The sequence below is a fragment of the Caloenas nicobarica genome, chromosome 5 (assembly GCF_036013445.1).
Source record: "Caloenas nicobarica isolate bCalNic1 chromosome 5, bCalNic1.hap1, whole genome shotgun sequence".
NCBI classification, from domain to species: Eukaryota; Metazoa; Chordata; class Aves; order Columbiformes; family Columbidae; genus Caloenas; species Caloenas nicobarica.
The window spans coordinates 21,544,996-21,561,984 of record NC_088249.1 but is presented as its reverse complement, the minus strand read 5'-3'; the positions used below and the strand labels follow the sequence as shown (position 1 = coordinate 21,561,984).

The 16,989-nt window shown below is 40.5% G+C and overlaps 1 protein-coding gene across 3 annotated transcripts in view; it reads left to right on the top strand.

Moving 5' to 3' along the window:
* The first annotated feature begins 1,502 nt into the window (after positions 1–1,502).
* The window catches only part of TSHR (thyroid stimulating hormone receptor), a 67,670-nt gene continuing 52,183 nt past the window's right edge, over positions 1,503–16,989 (top strand). For all 3 annotated transcript variants that reach the window (XM_065636258.1, XM_065636257.1, XM_065636256.1), the window contains exon 1: positions 1,503–1,672. In XM_065636258.1, the coding sequence (XP_065492330.1) occupies positions 1,503–1,672 (170 nt within the window). The remainder of the gene's footprint in view (positions 1,673–16,989) is intronic.

Sequence of the window (16,989 nt, the reverse complement as noted above, 5' to 3'; positions counted from 1 at the left end):
GAAAGATATGTTGAGGGCATTAATTATATTAAGGAAACACATACTAATGAACTGACTTAAATTACTTTTAAAGCATTATATCAAAATAATATCTGATGTGTTGTACTCTTAACTATTTGATAATTCTGATTATGTGGAGGGGATCTGTTTATCCAAGAAGATCGTGTTTTATTTTTGTTGACGTTTTGTTGATATTTTTCTTGTTGTGTACCTACACATGCACAAAAACTACATGAAGGAGAAAACACTGGCATTTAGTTGGGAAAAAAAAAAGTTAACGGAATTGAGGCAAAGCATTAAAGACCTTTCTTTACTGCCTCATTGAATTAAACAATAATATCTCTTTTTCTTTCTCACATTACTTTTAAACATTTGTTTTTAGAGAAAGCATCTCTTGTTTATGTAGAAACCCAGAATCAAATTAGTATTAACCAGAATTTTTCAGCTTTTAGTATGTCTGTCAGGCACAGATAGGATTGCTTCAGTGCCGGAACCTCTGTCCTATATCCATTCTAAACCTGTGTCCCTAACAGTGACCAGAGTAGGTTGCTACTTCAAGTGACAATTATTTCACCTAATTTCTTTCAAGGTTATTTTTTTTTCTCTATTTTTTCTTTGGTGAAAGGATTTTGGTTTTTATGTTAATGTGGAGAATGTTACTCTCTCCGATTCATTTTGCTCTCTTTTATCATGCGATTTTCAAAATCGCCGTTTTGAATTTTCAGTGCTATTTTAAACTGCTTTTACATTTAGCATGTATTGCCTTTGCAGTTAGTGAATTTTTACCCGCTGTATAGATCTACTTTAACTTCACTGCTTTTACAGGTGAGTTAGTATTGCGCTTGCACAGTCCCCTCTCTCCTCCCTTCTGCAAGGAAACTAGAAGAAACCTTGGCGGTAAGACGTCGGGCCGCCGCGTTTGACAACGGCTCGGCGGGCTCGTCCCGTACCTGGCAGCTCTGGCCTGGCCGCCCGCCCCGGCTGGGTTGGGCTGGGCTGGGGGACCGCTCGCCCCGCGCAGCCCCGGCCGCCCTCGGCAGGTAGCCCCGGCTGCCCTCGGCTGCGCTGGGACCTGCCGGCTGCGGACGGGAGCGCGGGGAGCGGCGCTGCCCCGGTGGCGCGGTCCCGGGCGGCGGGGCCGGGCTGGGCGCTGCCCCAGTGAGCGCCGGGGCACGGGCGCTGCCGGGGACAGGCCCGGGGGTCCCCGCGGGAGGGGTGCGGAGGAGCAAGAGGGCAGGTTCCTGTGGGGCGGGGGGAGGCAGGGAGGGATAACGGGAGAGGTGGGTGCGGGGGCCGGGGCGAGGAGAGGGAGCGTTGCCCGGAGGAGAGGGCGCGCAGGGTTTGCTGAGACCTTTTTTGTCCCCACTGAGGGAGGAGGTGGCGTTGTCCAGCAAAGGTGCTGCCTTTCCCGAGCAGCTTCTCCCGGCGCGGCAGCCTCGTCTGCCCCTGCAGCTCTGGTGCCTCCTCTCTTTCCCCCGGAGAAGCGAGGGGCAGAGCAGAAGATGCTGTGCCTCCCGGTAGCCTTTCAGTTACTGCTGGTGCTGGTGCTGTGCAGCCAGGGCACAGAGAGGTGTCCTTCAGCCTTCTGCGAGTGTTCCGACTGGGATGACCACAAAATCACTTGCAGGGACATCCACTTCATTCCCAGCCTTCCGGAGGACACCCAGACCCTGTGAGTACATAGGGGTGGTTTAGGGCAGACACTAGGCCGTTTTAAGTATTCATATCCTGCAAGCAGGACATGCTCTGAGCTAATGCCCTATGAGATGAGGGAGGGAAGTGGTGAGGGGAAGAGTGGGCAATACAGCACAGCAGGGCAATACAGCATACAGTGGTCGGACTGTGTGTGTGTCAGGGACGCATAGGATAAGTGACTCTCAGGCCTTACAGATGTGAAGAGATGATTGCGCCTTAAAAGTTCTAGGAAGGATATGGGAAAATTAGTTTCTTGGCCGTTTGTTGGAAAACTGAGTGGAAGGCTGGATTCTGCGTGGCATGTGCCTAGGTGGTGAGGGGAAGGATAGATCAAACACAGTTTTGTGTTTAAAAAAAAAGAATAGCAATGAGAGGTACCACCTCACAAACAGCTCCACAAAAGCTTCTGTGCACTTTCAGCTTCTTTGCCAAAGCCTGACAAAAAGAATGATGGGAACTGAGAATGCCAATATACTGTCTGGGAGACTAAGTACTTCAGATTAACAAAAGTGTGGATATGGGATAAAGCAGCAAATTTGGAGCTTGCCAAAGTGACAGAGCTATTCAAGTACCTAAACCTAAGTGTTTAGTATTATTACAGGCAACATAGAAAATCTTATCTGAGTTCCTGCTGGCAGTCCAGAAGAGTGTCCTATGTTGTATTTGTCAGCCTATAGACATACATCAGATAAATACCCTGGGGAAACCGAAATGGCACCAGTCAACTATAACTAAGCAGCTGAATCACTCTTGGCTTTCACTTTGTCTCATAAAGCACAAAATGTTTCTAATCTCCAAGGGAAGGTTCGTTTGTAAGTAGATTACATCCTGATAAAGTAAACAAACTCAGCCTCAGCTGTTGTAGTGGCAAGATAAAATGATAACAGGTTGATTTGTTTATGTCTTGATAATGATTCTCAGGACTTTATTCGAAAATCTGAGCCATGTAGTTATTTGAACTTATCTGAGTGGACTTCTCAAGATTTTTTAACACCTGAAAGTAAAGGCTTAGCAAAGAGATCACTTACCTGAAAAGACAGAGAAAAAACTATTTATGTTATTCCATTATTTATGCATACCTTTAATATTTTTTATTATTAGACTGCAGTATTTGAGTTGATAAGGTTTTTAAATTATATGAGTTTTGGTTTGGTTATTATACTTTTGTATATGCGTTCTATTTAGTTTGAAATTGTCGTAATGTTATTGCATGCGACGTAGTGTGTTCTTTGAAATCTACCATGACAAGCTAGAAAATAAAGCAGTTTCAATTTATAGGAGAAATATGCCTTCAAATAGGCATTTAGAATAGTTAATATAAACAATGAGATCACATAATGGAATTGGATACTTTACTTGAAAAATGCTGGTATGACGGCTGAGAAGTACCTCTACATACAGCTTCACAAATAGTGCACTTTGGCTCCTGGAGTTCTAGTGTTTTAAACACCTGTTCTACTGTTTTTAAAAGACAAAAACACCTAGTGAAAATCTTATTTCCGTGGAATAAGTAATTAACAAAAACAATTGCAAAATATTTTTTCTGTTTATTTTGCGTGTATTTTAATCATCTGGGGTGACCATTGCAAACTTCTCAAGAAGTGTACTCCCTACCATAGTCATTATAAGACAAGAAAAAATTCCAGGTAATGACAATTTTTATTTTATAGTATATGGTAGAAAAGCTAGAACATGCGCAATATAGTCTGTTTGATTAGAAAATAAATGGGAAAATTCTCTAAGGAAATAAGGAAAACAGAGCTCTTTCACAAAAAAAAAAAAAGGTATTTTTTACTTCAGTTTGTAGTTTCCTTTATGGATAAGGTGTGTATATTTTCCTTCTGTGTTGTTACATGGATTGCTGAAGTCTGGTGGACTGTATCTAATTCTATATTCCCTTGTTCTTGGCAAATGACTAGATCTTTCTTTCTCTCCATATGTTAAATGGGAATCATAACACTTACTTGTATCTGGTTTTCATTAAGAGTGCTTTCAGATGGTTTAGACTGACTTACTTGCACACAAAGAATAAAATAACAGAAACAGTTTTCCTGAGAGATTGTAAGGTGTGTGCCCCTACTTCCATCATATTTTACATCCTTCTGCCTTACAACTGGCAACAGTTCTGAATTAAAGACAAAAGATTCCGATAATTGAAGTTTCTGTTAACCTTAAGAACAAGTGAACACCTCTTAGAAGTGAAGTATGCAACTGTGCACATCTGCACATTATATATCCTCAAATCCAGCAACTTTGTTACTTTAGGTAAAGTAACTTTGCTTCTTGGTGGTTATATGTGAACTTCAAGTTTGCCGATTTAAAAACTTTCTTATGTGGCTATTTGGTTTTGTAGGGTTTGTACAGCTAAGAGGCTGGTGAGTCTAGGAAAAAATTTTCAGCTTTTGGAGATAATGAGCTCTTTTCAGTGCACAGGATCTTGAAACTCCAATTAAAGTTTCATTGCGATTATTCAGCCAGGAGTGTTCTCATATCTCTACCCTCCTTTGAGTGGTGTAAGCCTTTTTAAACAAGCCATGCTTATAAGAAATTGCAGAAAATTTTTATTTCTGAACTCTCTTAGTGAAAAAGTGTCATAAACTTCAGCCAGCAAAGTGTGTTTGTTTTAAACCATTTTTAATGTATTTGTCCAAATATAGTTAATGGACACGCTTATCCAGAATGCCTGAGTGCACAGATATTGTTCTTGGAGGTGCTTTTTTTTTCAGTATGAGATTTTTCTCTTTTTTTTCTTTTTCTGTGGAGTAAATAAAATAAGTAGAAAGAAAAAGGCTTTGTGTATTACAGGCAAATCTTGTTGTGTTGCCTGAAGTTAAGAATTATATACTCATATACTATGGTAGGAAAGCAGTTCTAAATGGTATTGAAATACAGTACTAAAAATACTAAATTAGGTATCAATAATTTTGTCATATCTATAATATTTTTCATGCCTCTCTCTGCACAGCTGACACCTTGGCCTGATCTGCTGCCATTTTACCCCTACCTGGGCCTCCTTTGCTTCTGCCTCTGCCTGTCCCTGGCTCCACTCCTCCTTCATGCTGTGGCAGTGACACCATGTGCAGGGCACTGTCCCAGCCCCTCGGCTGGCAGCGCTTTTCTCTTTCCACAGCACAGTGCTGGTTGGGACTATAACCTCTCCATCTTTGGTGGAATGTACTGGGGTAGATTCTGGCCTTTCAGTGCCAGCAGATCCACTAGGAAGTGGGGGTTAATGACTGCAAAGAATTACTTACAAATCACCAAAATTACACTGAACATTTGTCCAAAGATACAATTACATCATGCTTTTCATTTTAAGAATCTATTATTAGTTGCTTTATTTTTTTTTTAATTTGGCAATAAAACTAATAAAGTTTTGCTTCCTATTTATTTGTGATCTACATCACCTGCATTTGCTTACTAAAATAACTTCAGCTCCCTTTCCCATCCCAAATATCCTCAATACCCTTGCCTAAGTTTTCCACCATTAAAGAACAGCCGTAGCAAATCAGTCCAATGGCTCTCATCTAATGCAGCATCCTGTCTCCAGGATTTCCCTTCTCTTAATTTTCCTTAGGTATCTGCATATAGAAGTCGTATATGGTACTCTCCATGAATTGTGTCTCAGCTTTCAATTATTTTTACCTGAAGGAACTTTCTAACCTCTGTGTGGTTTTGTTGTTGTAGTAACCTTCAAAGGATTGCTGTTCTGTGTTTCTTGAGTTTTGTGTCTGTGCCTCATTCAGTTGTCTCTTGAGCCCATTTCAACATCCATAATGTCCTTCGACAATGAGTTCCACAAGTTTCATAGAAGTTGCAAGAACTATTTTTGTTGTCATTGTTGTTGAAAATACCACATTGTCCTACCATCAGCAGCTGAATACACAACATTTTCAGATCAATGTTATGTCCCTTAAGCTTGCTGGCAATATTCTCATCTCCTCCCTATACCTTCTATTGCAAGTCAACAGTAGTGTCCTGTGTTTCCTCCCATAAATGCTGCTCAAAGGAGTCTCTTCTGCTGCCTAAACCAAACATCTATATATATGACTGCACAGAAGGCAGCATCAGAACTGTGTGAGTGCTGAATGATTATTCCCTACAGAATGGATAAGGGTTGAGCCCTCCCAGTTACCTTTCTTTTCCCTTTCTTTTCCCTTTCTCCTTTCCTCTCCTCTCCTCTCCTCTCCTCTCCTCTCCTCTCCTCTCCTCTCCTCTCCTCTCCTCTCCTCTCCTCTCCTCTCCTCTCCTCTCCTCTCCTCTCCAGCATCCCATGAAGGGGTGCTAAAAAGGTTTCTATCCTGTTGCCAGGTGCTATTTTCACATCACTATAATCAAATTTGTTTGGAATTGGACGAGACGGAGTCAAGGGAGGACAGTGGAACTGGCAGATAAATAAACACAAAAACGATACAGTCTTTAAGAATACACTGTTTACATGAGGTACAAACTACCATTCTGCGTCTGCTCCAGGATATTGGCTGTAGGTAGGATATCACTTTTTGATAAATGCAAGGTAGCTCACCCTTCAGGAGCAAGGAGGCCTGCCAAATGTATGCTTACTTGATAATTAGATGTAATGAGTCAGCTGGTCTGTTTAGTTCCCCATGCTGTTGTCAGCTTTTGATGAAAGAGATATGGGAACTGTGTAATGTATTTTACACATATACAATGTGATATTTAGGACTAGCAACGATATGTCAAATGTTCATAAAAACTCATTGATAAAAATGGATTTTTGAACTGGAGAACAAGATACATAGGGACTTAAAAGTTTTACTAACTGCAGTTTTAATAACTGCATCACTGGCATCCACATTTTTGTATGCTTAATGAGTAGTTTAGAGCACTTTGAGTTCACAGAAGCTACAAGTGAAACTGAAGGAGATGTCTCTACTTTATATTGAAAATAAATTAAATGGATTTAAAATATTTTCCCCCAAATCCTAGTCTTAGGAATTGTCTAAAATTCAGAGATGTTCTGACTTCAGGTAACTCTATCATGACCTTTTCATAGACTTCAATACTTCAGAATTAAGTATGGAGCCTCATAAACAACATAAGCACATAATAATTACCCCTATTTTAATGATGAAATACTGAGAGTCTAAAAGAACAGGAAAAACACTGACATGGTTGAACAGACAACTGAAAGAGGTTATTAGGGTGTCTTTCAGAAAATGGAAGTCATGCCCAAATGAGGAAATCTTTCAACACTTCAAGTAATACAGTACAAAATATTTTTAAGGGAAGCTTGTTGTATCATAAAAACTCAGTACAGTCTTTAAAACACAAAAAAGGGTGAGTCTGAAAAACTTCTGTCAAACTGAACTGTTAGTATGAAGCTTGTTTGAAACAAATTGAAAAATTGAATAGAATTAACCCCCCTGAGCCAAGTAATGCTTGTATAAGAGTTCCAAAGATATTAAAATGCAAAATTGCTTCATTACCTACTGTAGTATGAAACTTACCATTTAAATCAGCCACGGTGACAGAGGCATGGAAGGTCAAAAGTGTAGCTTAATTCTTTAAAAGAAGTGCTTTAAGGAATACCTTAGGACCTCCATAAATCCATGGGTCCAGATGGGATGCACCCGCGGGTGCTGAGGGAGCTGGCTGAAGTCATTGCTGGACCGCTCTCCATCATCTTTGCCAAGTCTTGGGAAACGGGAGAGGTGCCTGAGGACTGGAGGAAAGCAAATGTCACTCTAGTCTTCAAAAAGGGCAAGAAGGATGACCTGGGTAACTATAGACCCGTTAGCCTCACCCCCATCCCTGGGAAGATGGTGAAACACCTTATCCTTGGTGCCATCTCAAGGCATATCAAGGATAAGAGGGTCATTAGGGGCAGTCAGCATGGCTTCACCGAGGGGAAGTCATGCTAGACCAACCTCATAGACTTTTATAAGGACATAACGAGGTGGCTAGGTGATGGCAAAGCAGTGGATGTGGTCTATCTTGATTTCAGTAAAGCATTTGACACCGTCTCCCACAGCATCCTCTCTGCTAAACTGAGGAAGTGTGGACTGGATGATTGGGTAGTGAGGTGGACTGTGAACTGGCTGAAGGAAAGAAGCCAGAGAGTCGTGGTCAATGCGGCAGAGTCTGGTTGGAGGCCTGTATCTAGTGGAGTCCCTCAAGGGTCGGTACTGGGACCAGTACTATTCAATATATTCATCAATGACTTGGATGAGGGACTAGAGTGCACTGTCAGCAGGTTTGCTGATGACACCAAGCTGGGAGGAGTGGCTGACACACCAGAAGGCTGTGCTGCCATCCAGCGAGACCTGGACAGGCTGCAGAGTTGGGCAGGGAAAAATTTAATGAAATATTACAAGGGCAAGTGTAGAGTCTTGCATCTGGGCAGGAACAACCCCAGAAAACAGTATAAGTTGGGGAACAATCTGTTGGAGAGCAGTGTAGGGGAAAGGGACCTGGAGGTCCTGGTGGACAGCAGGATGACCATGAGCCAGCACTGTGCCCTTGTGACCAGGAAGGCCAATGGCATCCTGGGGTGGATTAGAAGGGGGGTGGTTAGTAGGTCGAGAGAGGTTCTCCTTCCCCTCTACTCTGCCCTGGTGAGACCTCATCTGGAACATTGTGTCCAGTTCTGGGCCCCTCAGTTCAAGAAGGACAGGGAACTGCTGGAGAGAGTCCAGCGCAGGGCAACAAAGATGATTAAGGGAGTGGAGCATCTCCCTTATGAGGAAAGGCTGAAGGAGCTGGGTCTCTTTAGCTTAGAGAAGAGGAGACTGAGGAGCGACCTTATTGATGTTTATAAATATATGAAGGGTGAGTGTCACGAGGATGGAGTCAGGCTCTTCTCGGTGACAACCAGTGATAGGACAAGGGGCAATGGGTATAAACTGGAACACAGGAGGTCCCATTTAAATTTGAGAAGAAACTTCTTCACAGTGAGGGTGATGGAACACTGGAACAGGCTGCCCAGGGGTGTTGTGGATTCTCCTTCTCTGAAGACATTCAAAACCTGCCTGGACGCCTTCCTGTGTAACCTCACCTAGGTGTTCCTGCTCCGGCGGGGGGATTGGACTAGATGATCTTTCAAGGTCCCTTCTGATCCCTAACATTCTGTGATTCTGTGTAAATGCTGGTAGATCTGTCTTCTTTGGATGACTGGAAAAAGTAGGAAGGAATTGATCTGGTTTTGATAAAGGGAAAGCTCACCTCACAATTATTATATATATGCTAGTTCTTCAAAGGAATCAGAAATGTGAATACGTTGCTTTTTTGAAGTCACATTTAAAAAAATCAGCAAGGACCTTAGGAAAAACTTGGGACAAATTAGCTATTAGACTTAGGAAAGAAAGCTGTTTTAGGGATTAACAGCAGGTTTAAGTAAGGAGAAAAAAGAGTTGATAACAAACTCTTAATTTCCAGAATACAGGGAATTCATCAAAGGACCTTTATCTGCAACTATGACATCAAATAGTCTGGGTGTAGTCTGCTCCTTGTTTAGGCTGTTCCTAGTTTCTTTTAATTTGAGTGTTGTAGGAAGCTGCACATAGATATGCTGTGATCTTGATGAGTAGCTGCCAACAATACATGCCATTCTGATACCCTGCTCTTTCTCTTCAATAGCCTGCCACCAGCTATTATTGGTGGCTGAAAAGACAAAAATCTTACTGTTCCTTTTGAGTGAGGCTAATTGTGCTTCGGGTGAGCAGGTATTACATAGATCCACTGCAGGGAGATTAAAACCTATTGTTTACTGGTTTAGTTTCATAAAGGTTGATAACGCAGGTACCCCCCTGCATCTTTTAAAAACTGGCTTAATAAGATTTCAGTAAGATGTAATCTCAATTACATTGTAAAAAAATATTTGGGTTGTGAATGGCTTATGATCTACTGCAATTTAACTGTAGCAAGAACGTGTTTGCTTTCTAACATCTGTTGAAGTAAAACTCACCATTCAAGAAGAGTCATACAGTAAAATATAAGAAAACGCTATGTGCTTGTTTGTGAACTTCACTTGTTTTCCCTTCTTAGTGACTTGTAAAGGCATAGACTTTAAGATAAGAGGGCTCATGGGAACATCTAGTCTGACTTTCTGGATGACAAAAAGCATAAAACTTTGCAATAGGTATGGTTAATTAGAGCTCCTTCTCCTTTCTTTGGGGGGGGCGGTGGGGGGAGATGGAAAAATAATGTATTATTGGTTTTAACATAGTATTAAAAATAAACGTATTAAAAAGAATGCCATATAACTAGTAACAATTTGTTCAAATGCTCAATCTTCCTTGCTTTTTGTCTGTGTTTGTGGCTACTGCTGTGCCATACAAAGTAGGGAAATTTATTTAGGCATTGAGTTTACACATTTTGAATTGCCACTCTGGCGTGAATTGCCACTCTCTGCATTGACTCCAAGAAATTCAGGCTTCTAATTTTGATCCTCTGAACCACACATAGGAAAAGTGCCAGAACTATACTGGAGTGAATGGCTGGGATAAATCCTTTCTCTCCCAAGATGAAATCTGGGCAACTATAGCTTTATGGCACTAGATTTTGTGGAGACTGTACCCATCGGACGAAAGAGCCCTGCACTCTCATGGTTAACATGATCAAATTGCTCCTTTTTGTTTTGACAAACTAAACAACTTATGATCATGCTGTCTTCCACTGTAAGGCATATTTTTCAATACTTATTTAAATCTGTGGTTCCTTCCTGAACTGTCTCCTTCTTAAACAATGAGCATTAGTACTGAACTACCCATATGCTTTATTAAACATTTTTGGGCATAGAGCTCCAGTCAGTTATCCACTTAGCATAACCCTTAAGTCATTTTGAAAGGCTTTGGTTTTGAGAATAGTGTCTGCCCAACCTGTAAAAAAAATTTGTAGTTTACTGTTCTTACAAACACTTTTTTTCTGCTCATCTATTTCAATGGACATCGTCTGCTTTACTCAATTTACCAAATGTTCCAGCTCTCTGTTTATCAGTGACTTGTGTTCTTCACTATTTACAGTTCTCACAATGTTCTCTGCTTGAGTCACGTAATTGTCGTGGTTTAACCTGACAGGGAGCTGAACACCACAGGCAGCCCCTTGTTCACTGCCCCCATTCCTCCAGTGGGATCGAGGAAAAATCAGAAAAAAAGTTAAATTTGTGGGTAGAGATAAAGACAGTTTAATAAGACAGCAAAAGAAGATAAAATAACAACAATAATAGTAATAATGATAAAAGAATATACAAAACAAGAGATGCACAATGTGATTGCTCACTACCCACTGACCAATGCCCAGCCAGTCCCCAGGAAGCGTTCCTTGGCCAGCTTCCCCCAAGTTTATATATTGATCATTATGTCATATGGCATGGACTATCCCTTTGACCAGTTTGGGTCAGCTGTCCTTGCTGTGTCCCCTTCCAACTTCTTGTGCACCACCAGCTTCCTCACTGCAGGTCAGTATGAGAAGCTGAAAAGTCCTTGAGTTGGTGTAAACATTGCTTATTGACAACTAAAACATCAGTGTGTTATCAACATTATTCTCACCCTAAATTCAAAACACTGCACTATACCAGCTACTAGGAAGATAATTAACTTTATCCCAGCCAAAACCAGGACAGTAATTCATCACCTTTATCAGTCTCCTCATCAGAAAGTCTATTCTTTTTTTTCTTTTTTCTTTTTTCTTTTTTTTTTTTTAAAATCTGTCAGTGTTTTTTGTTTGTATAAGGATTGTAAGCAATTTATTTCTTCTTTTTCCCTCAGATTGTTGCAGTGCAAACAACTCAGCTGAAAGATTTCTTTCATCAATTTAATAATTCATTTCTGGACTTAAACATCAGAGTCTAAATCTGAACATTCTTTTTAAAATAGAATCTTTCACATAAAGATCTAATAATCAATGAAGGACCAAGTTTGCTCGAACTTTGAGATCTTCCTATCTTTGGAGTACATTTTTGATCTTGCAAAGGTAACTATTCCCCTCATTGCAAAACCAGAAGATCAGTATAATGACATGGTCACTGAAAGGCATTTTCATTTAACAGTTGATCACAGTATAGCAATTTTCCCATATATTTTTCCCCGGATTTTCTTGTTTCCTGGTGCACCTTCCTCTCATAACTGAATTATTTTAAAAGTAGCCTATGACATCATTAACACATGGGAAAATATTATCAAAAAGTACCTCAAAAGGAAATCCTATTAAAAGCAGGGAAATAGTTGTACTTGGTCAGATCAAAGGTCCTCCTAGGCCACTATCGTGTTTCTGGTAGAGTCCCTGAGCAGGTGCTGAGAGAAGAGTGCAAGAAAAAGGGAAGTGAATGTTGTACTTTCCTCTAATATTCTCCTAACCTTTAACCAGGAGGGGGTTAATGAGCTAGATGTTCTTCTTGTCCCTATGCAGAATCAACTATTTTCATGTTGCTTCTGAAAGATGTTTTGGTTTTAAAGCTTTCAGAGATGAAGTGTTCACAAGCTCCCTTCAGCAGACTTTTCCACAGCTTCACTCTCTTGGTGATGCTTGTCTTTGGATTCTTGCCAACTAATCCAGAATTTTCCTGAGATGTGCTCTTCCAAAATGCATCAATATCAGTGCTGACTAGGTACCACAAGTAGAATTGGTGTTCCTAAATGTAAAATGGCACATGTGGGGAGGTCAGGAGAAGATTTTTTTTCCCTGAAAAAAACAAACTATTTCTAGTTGCTGAAGAATGGAATTAACAAAAATTATGCCACTTAATTCAGTACATTTAATTGAGGTATACGAGTGAAGTGAGTTTTCATCTGAATAAGAAACAATTATTTTACTAGGCTACAGAAGTGACATTAAGAACATATCTGTGCTGATTGACATGAAGGACCCTTTTTGCCAAGTAGTCTATATATGAGAGGGACCATGGACAGACTGGAATGGTAAGAAGAGGCTAAGAATGTGATACTCCCTTAATACTTTCCCAGCTTCCCTCCTTTTTCAGTTGAAGGAATTTCCTGAGCCTGGTCATTAATGCATTGTTTTGCCTATTTTTTAATTCTCAGTGGATCTCTCTTTCAGTTGCACATCCAATTTTGCCTTGATCTTATATCAGCTTATTGTATCCACAATGTCTTTTGACAAGGAATTTCACAGGCCTGCTTCCTATTGCATGAAGAAACACTTCCCTTTTGTTTTTTGTGGCTTTGTGGGGGGTTTTTGGTTGGTTGGTTTTTAACTTCCTCAACCTGTCTCCTTCTAGCTTCACATATATTGCATTTTGTTCTTGTTTCTATAGGAATAAACAGTCAAACCCATCTTCTCCCTGCCCTTCCTGATGTGTAGACCTCTATTATGTCTCAGTTCAGCCATTCCTCAGCCAGAGTGAAGGGTCCCAGGCTACCCAGTATCTTCTGTGGAAACCATTCCATACCTTTGATCATCCTTCTTGCTTTCTTTATATTTCTTCAATTTCTAAGTATTCTACTCCAAGTGACCATACCAGTGCTCTACAAGGTATTCAAGGTACAGATATACCCTAAATTTGTACAGTGGCAGAAATATGTTATCTATTCCTCTCCCAGTATTTTCTAATATTTGTTCTGGGTTTTTTTGTTACTGTTCCTAAGTACTAATTTAATGTTTTCAAGGAACTAATGCCAAGACCTAACACAATGCCTAGATCTGCTCCTGAGTGAAAAAGATAAGCTTAGAACCTGTCATTTTTAGTATACGTATCTATGTATGGTTTTCCCCGTGTATCACTTATATCTATTGACATAAAATTTCATTTACCATTTTCTTTTCCAGCCACTCAGTCCTACAAGAGCTTTCTGAAATTCTTCACAGTCAGCTCTTAACATTACTACCTTAATAACTTCTTAGCATGAATAAATATCACTACCTTACTGTTCACCCCTTTTCCCAGGTCATTTATGAATATATATTAAACAGCTTAAGTTCTTACCCTGATCCCTGTGGAACTTCATTTACTCTTCTCCCTTGTTTCCTATTTTTAACTAATAATTTATTTTGCGTGTATTTATCCAAACTGTCACAATCTTGGACATGAGCTAGACTTTTTCCCTAAGGAAGAACTAAATTTTCCTTTTATATTGCAGTGTCTCCCTCGGGAGGTGATAATTGCATAAACTTATTTTTAAATATGTAAAATACTTACCTAAACTTTTATATATGCTAGAAAATAACAGTGAAAACTATTTCTTAAGGAACATCTGTCATGAAGGCACCCCAAAGTCAGTTCTAGGTGGACAACAAGTTCCAAAACAGACATTATTCTGGCCAGAAAAGTGCAGCCAATAAACCGACCAGAAACAAAATTTATATAATTAGTTAGCACTCCAACAACATAAAATACATGTTCGGATATCAGTTGAGGACATTATTTGGGTACAGCAAAATAAGAATAATGAAGATACAGAGTGTGCACGCATACACTCACAAGAAACAAAACCAGAGCCCTCTGACTCCAGGGTACCCACAAGAAATAATCACTCACCTGGGTTAAGCAAGGACTTACACTCGCCTGTTGCGGCAAGGACTCATTCAAGGATATATCCAGTAAATAACCACTCACCCAAACGAGGAGGTGAGGCACTCTCAATCCTGGGAAGTCTCCTTAGATGGCATCCCAGTCTAAGGGGAGGGCTCCAGTTCACAGACCCGCTGCTCCGAGAAGACCACTCCAAAGGGGGCCTTTGGTGGGAACCCCGTTTTATAGTCTGGTCAGATCTGGCTGTGGACATTACAACATGGTCCAGAAGCTTTGCAGCTACTCTGGGCACCTCCTCTGCTAATGACCCTGTCAATTGACTCAGGGTCCCGTTGAGGACCCGGTCAATTGACTGAGGGTCCCACCCCTCCTGCCCCACCAGCTACTGGAGGTGAAGTCACCCTGGCCTGTGGTAGGGGAGGATGTGACTATCAACACCTTGGTACCACCCTAGGTGTGTAGGTGGGGACAGGCACAGTGGGGCACAAAAGGTGCTAAAAGAGCCATCAACTGCCCCATTGAAGGCTCCAGATCTCAGGGGGATGTGCAACTGCCACAAGATCTAAGTAAAGATACAAATAAATATATTACCTTAGAAACTGCTGAATGTGCTCTCTTTGATCAACCTCAAAATTCAGATCTATTTACTTGTATATTATCAGCCTTATCACAGTACTGCAGTGCCATGTTCACTGTCTTTGGCAGTTTATCTGTTGTACAGTCTGAAATATAGATGGTACACCATTGCTCTTCTAACTGTTAATAAAAATGTCATGAATGCTGACCAGGTTTCTGTACCAGCATTCATTAGTTTCCCTTGTCCTTAACTGAGGATTTCAGACAATCTGACAGGCAGAAAAAAAGTCTTTGAAAGGCTGCTGCTGGATTTTTAGTACTGTTCTGGATTGCTTTTTAAAAGAGGTTACACTTTGAAAGTCCATTCGCATACCAGTTGCACTTCTCATACTTACCTGTATTTAACTTGCATTATCGTCACCACAAATCAACTCCAGCTCATTCCTTACATTCCTCAAATAAGAAAAACGAAGCAAATTGCATTCATTATTTCATTCATTATCTGTGTTACTGTAGTTTGTGAACCAAAACCCTATAACTGTGGGCATTGTACAAAGAGAGGACATAGATGGTTCCTGCCTCAAAAAGTAATGTAGGACTGCAGATAGATATAGACAAATATGGGCATTTGTATGGCAGTAGAAAGCTGTATATTTACATATATAATATATGCCCGTTTCTGGAATAGGGTTGTGTTTTTTTTCCCTGAGATCTGCCACTACGGTAATTTATAAATGAAAGACATTTAAGATAAGCAAATATGAAACCAAAATTACTGTTTGTGTGTGCTTTCAGTAGAAATTCAAGCAGTTTTGAAGTAACTTCCTGGGTAGTTTTATTTCTAAAAGTCCTTTGGTGAATCTTAAGAGTGTTATGATTAATGTTTCTTTACATTTCCTTATGTGCTTTTAATGTTCATCACATGTACAAAAAATTAGGTTTCAGAGATCTTTCTTAAAGTAACTGTTTATAAAGGCCTCTGATGTTTTTAAAGCCTGTTTCCTTTCTGTCACATATGATCTCAGACTGTCTTTGTCTCATAAAACCAGATGCTGCTTTTCTGTTCAAATGGAATAGCAACAGTTTTCTTAATTTACATTTGAAATGTAAAGAAAATTATCAACTAAAGCATGCTGTTCTATAATCCCTGCTCAGATAATGAGATTCCAATCAAATTCCCTCCTTATTCCCAAATAAACATACAAAGATTTCTTTAAAGGGACATGGTTCGAGTGGTCTACAGTACAAATAGGACCTACTGAAACATTTTCACAGTCTAAGAGAATAGCCTCTGTACTGCAACAACTTTTTAATCCATATATCTGACTCATACAGAAATCAAGAAAATGAACAAAAAAAAAAGTTGAAAAAATGCTGTAATCATATGCAAATGGTAAGAAAGGAAGGCTAGGTAGAAAATGAAGACATCATTTTGGTGGAAAGGGTGAAGATTCTCCTCTTGTGGATCTATGGTAGCAATTTTTCTTCTTGACCATCAGAAAAAAAGGTAATGCTGTTGCGTTACATGTGAAGAGTAAAGTCAGGACCCCAAATTTTAGGAAAGCAAATGATCAGCTGTTCAAGGAGTTAGTCAATAGGACCCTTTGGGAAACTGCCGTCAGGGTCAAGGGAGCAGAACAGAGCTGGCAGATCTTTAAGGACACTTTCTGTAAAGCATGAGAGCTCTCAATCCCCAGGTTTGAGAAATCTGGAAAGGAAAGCAAGAGATCAGCATCGCTGAGTCAAGACCTGCTGGTCAAACTAAAGAGCAAGGAGGAGACAGGCAGTGGAAGCAGGGACAGGTATCCTGAGTACAGGAAGGTACAGGGAGACTGGCCAGTTGTGTAGGGATGGGGTCAAGAAGGCCAAGGAGTAGCTGGAGCTGAACTTGGCAAAGGATGCAAAGAATAACAAGAAGGGCTTCTACAGGTGCGTCAGCCAGAAAAGGGAGGTCAGAGAAAGTGTATCGCCCAATGAACATGACTGGCAAACTGATAACAACAGACAAAGAGAAGGCTGAGGTGCTCACTAACTTTTTTGCTTCAGTCTTCACTGGCAACCACTCTTCCCACACCTCTCAAGTGGATGAACTACAAGACAAGGGCTGGGGGGGGGCGAAGTCCCTTCCACTGTAAATGAAGATCAGGTTTGAGACCATTTGGGAACTGACGAGATTCATCCCAGAGTCCTGAGGGAATTGGCTGATGTAGTTGCCAAGCCAATCTCCATGATATTTGAAAAGTCATGGCAGTCAGGTGAAGTCCCCAGTG